Genomic DNA, 12,732 nt, shown 5'->3' with positions numbered 1-12,732 from the left:
GCATTAACCTTCTGAAGGAAAACAGGGTGAAAATCATCTTGCAAAAAGCACATGGTTCTCCTTTGCACTCTTCTTCTAATTTAATAACTAATAACTAATTTAATTGCTGACTTAAATTTCTGGTTTCGTCCCTCATAGCTCCAGGTGACTTTGGGTGTTTCATGAAAACTCATATTCACTGTGAGCCCTGCCCAAAGGGAATAAGACAAGAGCCGTCGGGGATCCGACAGCAAGGCAGGCACGCTGACGCAGGCACGCGCACCGGGGCGGTGCAGGGACAGGACATTGGGAGCCCCACTGTGAAGGGATGTCTTTAAACGTCTCCCCTCCAAACAGGCACACGGTGAGGGGCTGCCAAGGTGGCTAGAATGGAAGAGGGAAGAAGCACAGACTTCCAGAGACTGGCCTGGCGACGCCCTGCCCCTTCTCGGTTAGATTCTGGGGAGGATGTGAGACCAAAGGAGCTCCTTGAATAAACACGTGAGTAGAGCAAGCTGGAGACCTTGGGAAGTTCTCACCTTTATCATGCCACTCGGACTGAGGGTTAGGAGAAGGGGGCTGAGTAGAGCAGATTTTTTTTGAAGCACATCTTTCTGCTAAGCCAACTGAAACAGCAGTGTGCCCAGGGGCCCACGGCCACCTGCTGAAACCCTATCTGTCCTTCGGAGGCCCCTCTCAAAAGCCACCTGTTCCACAAAGCCCTGCCTGAGTCCCCAGACAGAAGTGACAGCTCCCTTCCTGCACCTCCTGGCTGCCCCCGTTCTGGTCCTCAGAGCTCTCTCCCCCATGTTGCAGGGTACACACATCTCCTCCACTGCTGGTGGCCTGGAGGCTGCCTGGGGGACAAACACTGGGCACCAGCCATACAGAGTCTGGGAGTTTAGTACACGTAGAACAGTTAAACCAATGAGGGAAGTGGTAATTCATCCTTGTTTGGGGCTATTTTACTACTTTGGGGCTACACCAGCTCCTGCCCTGGAGCTTAGAGGGCAGAGGGGGCAGGGAAAGGAAGAGTTCTGTAGGTGAATCTTTTCAAAAGTCAGAAGTGGTGGGAGACTATTATGGCTCAGCAAATGCCCATCCTTCCCGCCCCTGCTCCCTGGAGGCAGGTATGCATTCCCCATGTCCTCACAGTGGGCTCATCAGCCACAGGACTTGCTTTGACCCCCGGAGTGTGCGTGCACGTGAAGTGTGTGGTACCCCAGGAGAGACTCTCGATGGGCTGGTCCTGTGGGACTTGGCCTCTTGCCTTCTGCCATGGTCACAAGGCCAGCGTGCCCCGGGTGGCCCTGCTCCTTCGTCCTGGACCCTGTCATGAGAGGCAGGTGGGCCAGGCCTGCACCGGAGCCCAGCTGGGTCACAGCCACCCCACAGCCCGGGAGCAGGAAATGAACGCTTGTCGGGAGCCACTGAGATTTTGTTTGTTGTCGCAGCAAAAGCTGATTCATACGCAGAGGGATGCAGGGAAGACAAGGCTAAACGACTTAAAATGTGTTTCTTCTGTGAATCTCAATTTAATGTCAAGAAAGCTTTCTTTTCTTATTTTTCTTGCATAAAAGACAGTACCCAGCATACCCAGTACCCTGCTGTTAGTCAATAAATGGTAGGTACGTAGGAAGTGGACGCAGGTATTTGTGGCAGAGATTACTAATCGTCCCCAGTATCCATTCTCTCCTTCCTCCCATTAGTAATTTTTTTTTTAGGTGGGGAGGAAATTAGGTATTTGTTTATTTATTCATTTAGTGGAGGTGCTGGGGATTGAACCCAGGACCTTGTGCATGCTAAGCACATGCTCTACCACTGAGCTATGCCCTCCCCCCCATTAGCAACTGAATCCCCAAGTTTTAGTCAGGTATGTGGTCACCCAGGTAGACTCATTTCCCCAGTCCCCTTGCAAGAGGTGCAACCACTGGATTACGTTTTAGCCAATACATATGAGTGAAAGTCATGCTAGAAATCCCAGGGTATGTCCTTTAAAAGGCAGCTGCTTGCCATCTCCCCACCACTCCCTCTTGGTCCACCATGGCGGCTGGAAAAAAATGGTGACATCTGGAGCAGTCCCTTGGACCCATGTGACGGATAAGAGAGCTGCTAGGCCAGCCTTGGACTGCTCACTTCTGGACTGTGATGTAAGAGTGAAATAAACTGCTAACTCATTAAGTCACTGTAGTTTGTTTTTCTTTTTTTACACAAATGTTCACAGCAGCCCAAACTGGAAACAACCCAAATGCCCATCAACAGGTGAACGGACCAACAACCCATGGTAGATTCCTGGAAGACCATTCAACAACAAGGTATGGATGAACCACAACATGGATGAATGCCCAAATCACCAACTCAGGCAGAACAAATCAGACGGAAAAAGAAGACGTGCTACAAGCCACTTTCTATTCTGCTGTAGCATCTTGGCTTATAACCCACTGGAACCTCTCAGTATTCTTCCCACTGTTCTCCATGAAATGGAAAGTGTAAATAAGTTGGAGTAAGCCAGCTGGAGTGGATATGCATCCACAAAAGCACAGGGGGATTCCACTGCAGCCCTGGCCACAGTTTCAGTGATCCCTGGAGTCTCCAGCGGGGCTCAAGTCGCCTGCACAGACTCTGTCTGAACAGCATCTCTCTCCCTGACCCCCCAAGTGCCCATCGACACCCCACAGGAGCCCAGGGTGCACACAGAGAAGTGGGGCTAGTCCCCTTCCCCTCCCTGCGCCCCCCGTACCTTCCGGCATGGCTTGGAGGATACTTCAAATGAGGCCTTGAACGCTCTCCTCTGCTGGGTTGTCAAGATGGTTCTGGGACGTTTGGGGCGCTTATGGTCCTTGCCGTCCTCAGTGGCTCCCTTCCCTGCCCCGTGGGCTGACTTGCAAAGACTTTCTTCATCATCACTTTTGCCTGAAAGAAGCAGAAACCATGCTGAGTCCCTCCAGGCCACTTCCTGGAGTTGTGTGTTGTTCTATAACAAGACACTCGGGTCCACGTTCCGAGCATCACTTTAGATATGAGTGCAGCAACCTGCGTGGTACTGATCTGAATGCCCCTAGTAAAGGGCTAAGGAAAAAAACCCTAAAATTGAGACACAGGAACCAGAAAGGTCACCACTGCAGTTCAGGACCATCTCCCAGGATGGGGCCCTAGCTCCACATTTACTAGCTGTGTGACCTTGGGCAAGTGACTCCACTCTCTGTGGCTCAACTTCCTCACCTGCAAAATCAGGATATAGGAGAACCGACTTCATTGAGGTGTTCATGAGGATCGAATGAGTTTGCCAACAAGGCACTCAGAAGACTGCTTCGTGTATATAAATACCCAGTTAGTATTATTTCTTAGATGTCATTTTTCAAGTCTAGACCTGGATGAGTTGTGAATAACCTCCTAGACATTATGTCTGAAATTCTAGCCACTCCAGAAGGTAGGAAACAGCACTGTGTCAGAGGCCACGGAGGACCAGCGTTAGACCACGTGCAGGTACAGATAACCGAGAAGAGGTAGAGCACACAGGTAATTAGTCAAAACTGCCTCTCTGTAAAATAGGTAACTCTCTATTAAAGTAACTGTATTTATACTTATGTGAATTACTTCAACTCTAGAAGCAACGGTCAGTACAAAGAGTAACTTGAAGGAAATAAAGCCTCTGTATGGATCGCATTCCTTCCCAGGCTACCTCTTGCCTCCTCCAGATTTCACTCTCCTGAGAAGATGCTTCTAGGGTCTGGGAAACACCCACACGAGAGAGGCTCCTTCCTACTCCGGGCACAAAAAGCCACAGGCAGTTGTGTGTCCAGATTACCCTCCTGAGACTCTCATTCCTCTCTGGTCCTCACAGAGCTCAGCTGTCCTCTCTCCCCAGTGGAAACCTTTGTCCCAAGGGCTTCCCCAGCTCCAGTCACCTGATTCCGGTCCCTTTCTGGCCTAGATGAGGGGATCCACTGTGTGTCGTCTACACATCCTTGTTTTCATCTGGACCTCCTCTGGAAAGGATGCTCTTTGCATACAATGTTTTAGTTTAGATTTTGGTTAAGCTCTAATTTCCAGAGCAGAAGAAAAAAACTTACTTTATCTGAAAGGTCAATGGCTAAGATTCTTTTCCTTATGAACTTTAAACCTGCAATTTGAACACAAAGGAAGATGAACCTGTAAGTTCCTCGAGGGCATGACCCCATGCAGTGTAACTGAACAGGGTCTGACGTAGGCAGACCTGGGTCCCCACCCAGCTCTGCCCCTCATTTTAAGCACAGCCCTATGCAAGTGAGGTCCTGCACTGAACCTGCACTGGTGACAATAACACCGAGTGTGGCACAGGAGTAGTGCTATTGTGTGCAAAGCAACTAACACGGTCCTGGCACTGGTTTTCAGAAGAGGCGGGGGCAGAAAGGGGAGGAGACGGAGGATGAGATTAAGATTTATTAGATGTTGTGAGAAGGATGTCTTTTCCCCTCTGCCTCACTCCCCTCGACAGGACAGATGACAAAACCCACAAGATGAATGGAGAAGAGATTCAAGAAGAAAAATCCTCACAGCCAAGAGTGGCCACACTGGCATCTTCCCCTCCGAGGCTGCTCTTTTCCGGGGGGTTGGGATTTACTAAGCTGACCTCAGTCAGACCTCCGTATCGAAGGGCTCGTAGGATGTTTATAGAAGGGGGCTTTCAGAACAGCAAGGAAAAAATAAGCATGTAAGAACGAAAAGCCTCAGGGAACTAAGACCCCACAAGGGAGAAAAGGTAGAAGAAAGGAAGCCATTGACTGTGCAGAGTCACGCTTGCGGGGCCCTCCATCCTGCTGCTCAGAGACTCCCACCCTCACCCCTCGGCCCCCGGAGCCCAGACTTCAGTGAGGCCAGTAATTCTCTCTGCTGGTGGACTCCCTGGGGTCAAAAGGATGCTCCTCTGGTACTGGTGATGCCTTCAGTGATGTTTCTGAGGAAATGCAGCTGACACCCCACCCTAAGGACTGTGCAGAGCTCCTGTAAGGCAGGTGGCTACAGGGGCTGAGTCTGGAACACATGAGTGAGAAGCCCAAAGTACAGAATTCATTTTTAAATGCAACTGTATCATCTTCAGAAACCACGTGTCTTCTACCAGTTTTGTCCATCACGTGGTATTCGCAAGTCTCCCATGGAGTCAATCTGATTTCCTTACAGTCATTCCTCACACAGCTTGGTGCAAACATTCACTGACACCCAGGATAAGGTAACTCATGAAGATGCAAAATCTAAAATAATGCTAGATTCCAGGATAATGGCTCACAGACGCTGACACCGCTCAGGAGAGCAAAGTAGCACGGTGTCCACAAGCATGGGGGCCATCGAAACTCAGGTTGAAACGCTGGCCTTGCCGGTTAGTATGTGTGATTTTGAACAAATGCCCAAGACTCAGTTTTCTCACTGGAGAAAGGAACAGCGCTGTTGGAATTAAATGAGATAATATATGTAAAGGTTTAGCACTGTCTAGAGTGTGATAGGTGCTTAGTCAATCACCATCATCCTCGCCGTCATCATTTCAAAACAACATTCTTAATCTGAGACACGTGTTTTCCATTAATAACAATTGCATATTGATGGGAGTCTGAGTTGAGCATATTTACAAGGCCAGCATTCATTTCTCTCTCTTTGCAGACATGACCCGAGCTAACACGGAGAGACGGTTTTGTAGAAAGTGAGTGTGCGAGTGCTTGTGAGAAGGAAGAGAGAGGCAGAGGGGGCTGGGGCTGCCTCCAGGAGGAAGATGGGATTGCTGAGTTTGCTCAGAGCCCCAGAAGTGCGTGGCTGAGGCCCCTCATGTCTTTGTCTTCCCACTGTCTCTGTACTAACCCTCGCCTCGGGGCCATGCACGGTTCCCAAGACCTGCTATTCCACCACAGAACAGCAGGGGGCGGGAGGGGAGAACCACCACCCAGGACATCCCTTGGTGCCCAGTTTTGGAGGATGTGAAGGGCGCCCCAGGCAGCCACTCATTCATGCGCCTATGTCCCTGTGAGAGGAGAGAGGTGAGAACGCTTGTTTTCAGAATCAGTGGGCAGGGGCAGAAGTGGGAGGAGAGGGAGAGATTAGGATTTGTCTCTGGAGTGTTTCTGTCATTTTTGTGGTGCATTTTCACCCTCGGATTCCTCCTTGTTGTTCTTCAATATCTTACCCTCTCTCCTGTGTCCTCAGGGATCCCTTTTTGCCTTCCAAGAAGCACCAGATGCTGGAGACCAGATGTCTACAAACTTTTTTGTAAAAAGCCAGAGAGTAAAATATTCTACTCTGCATGCCTGGTGGCCTCCATTGCAACCACTCATCTTTACCGCTGTATCACAAAGCAGGCGCAGACAGCATGACCAGGCAGGGCTGGGTTCCAATAAAACTGTATTTCAAAAACCAGCACCAGGCCAGAGCTGGCCTGCGTAGCATAGTGTGCTGACCCCTGCCCTAGACCCCTCCTGTCCTCCTGTTCTCCATCAAACCTTACACCCCCTGTGTTCCAGGCTTTCAGGCTCTGACTCTGGGGGGAGGAAGCACCTCTCATCTGATACCCTAAGTCGTCAATGATCAGCAGGGTCTGAGGTGTCCTCTCCCACAGTCAACAACGTATAGACATTGAACAGGAAATGCCTCCAACCAGACAGTCGCCAGCGTGGAATTTCAGGTGTCCTGGCAGATCTGAGCTCAGTGGCCCAGGCTCTGAAGATAGAGAGCCTCTGGTGGTACCTCTCAAAGTGCAGACAGATGTCACAACCCAGCTGCCAAGAGGGAAGCAGGCCATCACCAACCATCACCCAGCTTCTGTCTGCAGTGTTGTAAATATTATGGGCATGACGGTGCCCTCCGCCTCTCTCGGGGAATTTCCAGGCTGCTCCCTGAAGCTCCCACCTCCTCTTTCAGCAGGGGCAGGGGGCTGCCTGACTCTGGTGCCGAGTTCTCCGTGAAAGTACGCAGGGCCTAAAATATGCACACACTGATTTGTCCAAGAGAGAAGAAAGTGCGAACCGAGCCAGGAGACTTCTCATAGAGCCAGCAGGAGTACTGGAGAGAGGGAGAGGAGGGAACATCTTCCAACAGCAGAGACGCGGGAGCGGAGGGAGGGAGGGGCGGCCCCCCTCCATGGCCAGAGGCTCCCACACCCAGATGCAGGCCAGAGCCATTCCTCATAATTTAAGCTGACACCCCTCAGCGGAGATGAAAGGAACACCACTTGCTGTCTCCAACAACAAATGTCAGCTTCCCTGGAGGCCGTTTAGACACAAACGCAGCATAAATCTGACTCCTAGAGGGGAAGTCCAGAGATGAAGTCTCCATGCACAGCCTACCAGGGTGAGATGAATTTGCTTGGCACAAAGTTGGAGCATGTTTCTCAGGGCCTTTCTTTCCCCTTTCTTGTTAAAAAAAAAAAATCTGGAATGGCTCAGGGCTGTTGCTCCCCGCTTGCCTGGTCCTCCCACTCGTTTATGACATAAGCAATGGTAGATGAAAGGCCCAGCCATGGTTTATGGCCCCGAGACAGGCCGTACTACCTGTGGGGCCTCGCAGATTCATTTCAGGTTGTTGGAAAAATCCCAATGGCCCATAAACAGGGCAAGAGGTATCTGAGCTTGGCCCGGGAGGCGAGGGGGAGGGAGAAGGACCAGAGACCCTCATGCGAGGGAAGGGAGAGGCAGGAACAGGCCTTAGATGCTTCCTCAGTGATGGGCCTCATAAATGTCGTTCAGGCCGGGGGAGTGGAGGAAGGGTCTGGGACAGGTGGTGGGCGGAGCGGGGAAGAAAAGAAGTATGGGAGGAATTTATGAAGACACAATATACGGGAAGCAATTTCAGCCACTGTCCTGCGCTACGGGATCAGAATTCCCTTCTTCCAGAGCAGCACTTGGTCAACTCCGGATGCGAAGCAGCATTTCCCATTGAAGAGGCAGCAGGTGAAGTTGTCTAGAATGGGGAAGACCCTGCAGGCACTGTTTGCAAACTGCTTTACACACAGTCCCTCGAGGAGGTCTCAGCTCACGCCTAAACCAGGTCCCCTTAAAAGGTTTGAATTGGAACATGTTCATTTAAACATCCGCTCAATAAGCATTAACTGTGGGCTCCTGTGTCAGGCACTGCTCAAGGACACTTCTGTATACAAACTATTATATACAAAGTAGATAAACAACAAGGTCCTACTGTACAGCACAGGGAACTATATTCAATCTCTCATAATAACCTATAATGAAAAAGAATCTGAAAAAGAATATGTGTGTATATATATGTGTAACTGAATCACGTGTTGTACACCTGAAACTAACACAACATTGTAAATCAACTAGACTTCAATTTAAAAAAAAATCTATAGGCACACGGGAAAGAGGGGTGTCGATGAGCCAGAGGGGCTGGTGAAGGCAGAAGCCTAGACACCAGGGAGGAGGGAGGAATGGATCTGGAAAGGCAGAGGGGCAAGGACGGGGTTCTGAGCAAGGCGTAGCCTCGGTGCAGAGAAAAGGGGCGAGCAGGTCAGGAGGGGACCTCAGGGCCTTGGTGGAACGTGCACATCTGGGGGTCCAAGAAACGCAGGGTGGAGAGGCCACATGGGGCTCACTCCACAGGTCATGGTGTTCCAGAGCCCCCCCACAGCGTGGGGTCACCCACAGCCACACCGCACTCCTGAGTCATGCCCTAGGTAAAGGGTCCCAAGTAAGACACCTTTGTTCAGCGATGTCCACTGCGGATGGAGGCTCCTGTGGCGGGCGGAGGGAGGGGCGGGCACGTCAGAGCCAGGGCATCCGGCTCAGTGGTCCAGGCGGCCCCAAGGGGCGCTGGGTCTCCACCCGGCCTGGGCGCCTCTCCTTCTGCCTCCCTCAGCTGGCTGGGGCTCCGGAAGGGAAGCCTTGTGCTTGGGAGATTTGCAGGCCAACGAGACAGCACTGGTACCGACTGGTGGGATTACTGTGGATTTGCATCAGTTTGGGGGGCTCTTCACATTCAAACAGGCTTTACGCCGACATCTCTCCCGCCTCACTCCCTCTCCCTTCTACACACACACACACACACACACTGAATCTTTTCCTGGGTTTCTCCATCTCTTACTTCTCTCTTTTTTAATGAAAAAATGTCCACCTGCAACCCAAACTGACAAGCAGAGGTGTAAATTCTCAATGCGCTTATGCATCCCCGGATGTGCACATTCCACCGAGGCCCTGAGGTTCCCTCCTGATCTGCTCACACTTTCTCTCCCCTTTTCTCTGCACCGATTGTCATGTACTGGAAATACTGACCATTGGGGTATCAGAAGATGCCTCGACACCAACATCACTGTGTTCCAATCAAGCATGGATTCAAACACTACGTAAAAAGGATAACTTGTTCGTTTTGGTTTGGCCAGCCTCAGAGAAGGAGACCGGAAGCTCCTAACACGCTGAATGAGATGTTCAGGGCTCTGCATTCAGTCTCGATAAAAGCTCATTAATCCGCCAGCTTGATGGTTCACTGGGGCATGGGGTGCGACAGCATGACACTGTATTAAGTTTATATTAATAAAGTTTGAGTGTGTTTGCTCCAATTTAGGAACTGACTTAAGTGGATCAAATATCATCTCTCTTTGGAGCAGCCTAATTTTGCTGCATTCATTATCCTCCTAGTCTTCAGGAGGATAAAATTATCTGGGAAAAGGAAATTGTTTCTAGGCAGGGATTGAAGACAAAGGGTTAATTATGTCTCCAAATTGAAAAAGACCCAGACCAACAACCCTCTGGGTGACTGGGGATCTGGGGTGAACTGGCTCACACTCTAATGTTCTCATCGCAGAAGTGAGTCCTTCCTGGACAAATTCACCGTGGACTTAATCACAGAGAAGCTGCTTGGCGGGCCATCACTGATCTGAATGCCTCACTGGAGACGTCCTGGTTCTGTCAGGCCCTCTGCTGGTTTGGAGAGGCAATGTGAGGCCAACACCAGTCACGTCTGTGCCTTCAGACTTTAGCCCAGTCCACAAACCACTGATAGGCTCAAAAGAAAAAGGAAAAGTGAGGTCAGACACTTAGCCTCTGTTCTTACGTCCATCACTCACTTGCTGTGTGACCTAAGGCAAATGATCTAACCTTTCTGAGCCCCACCTTTCTAATTTGTAAAATTGTGGGAATAAAGACCTGCCAAGCTATCCTGATTGGACTATTATGAACTCAACCGTAGGAGTAGTTAGGTAAAAAACCCATTGAAAAAAAAAGCTGTAAAATAGTATAAAAATTCAAGATATTTTCAATATTTTTATTTTTATCATGCCTCTGGAATGTTCATGAACTTACTATATGTCCCCACTGGCTATGAAACTCACAATCCTCATATGGAATTCCTGTCAGTCCACAACCAGATCTTGAGTGTGCCTGCTGGGTGCAGGCACTTCTCTAGACACAGGATGAGAAGGAACAGACAAGGTCCAGAAAGCCTCTGCTTTCCTACTTCTAGTGGGAGAAGACAGACGAGAAATTAAGAAAAACATAATTTAGTCTTTAACAGTGTTAAATGCTAAGAATAAAATAAAATAGAGCAACGAGACAAAGAATGATTGGGGGCAGTGGGAAGAGCATCTTCTGGTTCCATAATTCCGTACCACCAAAAGGATCCAAATCTATCCCCACCTGAAGACCTCCCTCAGCCCCTTTCCATGTCAGTTTCTTTCCTTTCCAAACACCCAGAGCGCATGTTTGTCTGCCTCAAACATTTTAGTTACACCAGTATATTCAAATGAGAAGATTATTTTGTAGGTCTGTTGCCTTACATTGTCCTTCATTTTAGCCAAAAACAATATTACAAGGTCTAAGATTTTTTGAAAAAAAATTGCACTGGACTAATATGAAAAGCCTGTTATGACGCTTCCAGAGGCAGTATAGCAGAGTGGTTAAAAGCAGTGCTTTGGGCTCAAATATTTTGCTCCATCATTTATTAGCCATTCGTCTTGGCCAATTTGCCTCTCCATTAAGTCTTGGTTTCCCATCTGCCATGGGGTTAACAGCACCTACCCAGTAGGATAATTATAATAAGTATATATAGAAAATTTATGTACAGTATTTATGGTACTAAGCTCCTAATAAGAACTTAAGATAAATGCTGGCTAATTATTGTCACTACAATTTTGTCTACCTTCTATATAACTAGAATAGCTTCCAGAAAACAGAGACCAAATTGAAATCATCTTTGTATCCTCCACAACACCATGCTGAACACTCAGATTAATAGTTTTAAGCAGCTCATGTCCAATTCATATAGAATGAAGTGGTGCCTTGCACTAACAGGCACATTGCAGAGTCCTGTCTTTCCATTTCTCACGGATTTATTTGCCGATGCCAACCAACTTCCGGTGGCCATAGGAATCAGTATAGAATTATTAGCTACTGCCATACTTGGAGTTCAGCTTGGGAAGAAATTTACTTCCCCTAAACTACAATCTGAATTTCTCTTCCAAGTTGATTTCATTCCACTGATGGTCCACTGTTTCATCAGTACCCATCCAGTCACATTCCTAGGAGGAGAACAGAAAATCTTAAGCCATGAAAAAGAAAGCCCCAAAATACAAGAATTAAGGATAGAAAGGGGAAGGAGGGAGACGAAAGAAAAGAAAAGGGGAGTGGGACAGAGTGGGAGGACAACACCATGGGGCAGGACCATGGTGCTGTGTGTCCTCCAGCTGCTCCTTAGGTGACTGGAAGACACAGTCCCCCAGGACGGCTGTGGGAAGGAGGGGGCCCTTGTCCAGGAAACCCCAGCCCCGTCAGGCTGGGCTGCTCTTCCTACATGAGAAATCATCAACATGGTTCTTCTTCATGGGTGAGGACACACGATTGAGCAAAGAAAACAAATATTTATGGCAGGAAGAGATTTCCCTAAATTAACTATAAACTGAGTACAACCATGTGCAGTGAACTCCATTACAGCCGTTTGGAGAGTATTTACGGTCATTAGCCGTAAATAAGATTGGGTGTCCCCAGATGACTGTGACGTTGATGAAATCACCGCTAATAGCATCATCACAAACCCTTCGTGTAACTAGTCAGCCTTGAATTTCTAACATTAGAAACGCTTCCTCACAATCCTTGTAGAGTATAGAGTTTATTGTTGAAATAAGCATGAAAGGAACAATACTGTTTTTCGGAAGCCAAGACCATTGTAATTCTCGTCTCGACTCTGGAGCAGCGGTTCTCAAATCTGAGCATGCCTCCCAGTCACCTCGGGGACTGGTTAGGCACAGACCGCTGGGCGCCTCGCCCAGAGGCCCTGATTCAGCAGGTCTGGGATGGAGTCTGTGACTTTTCATTTCTAACAAGGTCCCAGGTGATGCTGATGCAGTTGGTCCAGGAGCCACACTCAGAGAACCACTGCTCTAGAACATTCCTCCCTCTCTGTTTCCCCACCCCCACCCCTGCATGTGTGCACAGGGAAGTCTGGCATCATAACACATCTTACTCTCAGTCAATGGAGACCTTCACACCTTTTCAGCTACGTCACATCTTTAGAGTAATTCCGGCCAGTTTTGGTAATTAGGGGAGAATAAAATTATGATGAAAAATGTATTCCCCTTTAAAAATAATAGTGTGATACATCTATCAAAATTCATCAAATTGGACATCTGAAATATGTGTAGTTTACTATACAGGAATTATACCACAACAAAGGTGTTTAAAAAAAAAGAGTATGTCCAAACCAAAAAAATAAAAATAAAAAATAAACCTATCCCATGACCCACACACACACAAAAAAATAACAGCGTGCGTGGAGGAAAGATGGCACCGAGGA

General features: G+C 48.6%; 1 protein-coding gene across 1 annotated transcript in view; it reads right to left on the bottom strand.

Annotated features, from left to right (window-relative positions):
- LMX1A (LIM homeobox transcription factor 1 alpha) overlaps positions 1 to 12,732 on the bottom strand; it is a 131,426-nt gene that overhangs the window by 6,523 nt on the left and 112,171 nt on the right. The window contains exon 5 of the mRNA XM_072946215.1: positions 2,720 to 2,892. Within this exon, the coding sequence (XP_072802316.1) occupies positions 2,720 to 2,892 (173 nt within the window). The remainder of the gene's footprint in view (positions 1 to 2,719; positions 2,893 to 12,732) is intronic.

The sequence above is a fragment of the Vicugna pacos genome, chromosome 21 (assembly GCF_048564905.1).
Source record: "Vicugna pacos chromosome 21, VicPac4, whole genome shotgun sequence".
NCBI lineage: Eukaryota > Metazoa > Chordata > Mammalia > Artiodactyla > Camelidae > Vicugna > Vicugna pacos.
The sequence above is the reverse complement of the archived record's forward strand: the minus strand, read 5'-3'. Positions and strand labels throughout refer to the sequence as shown.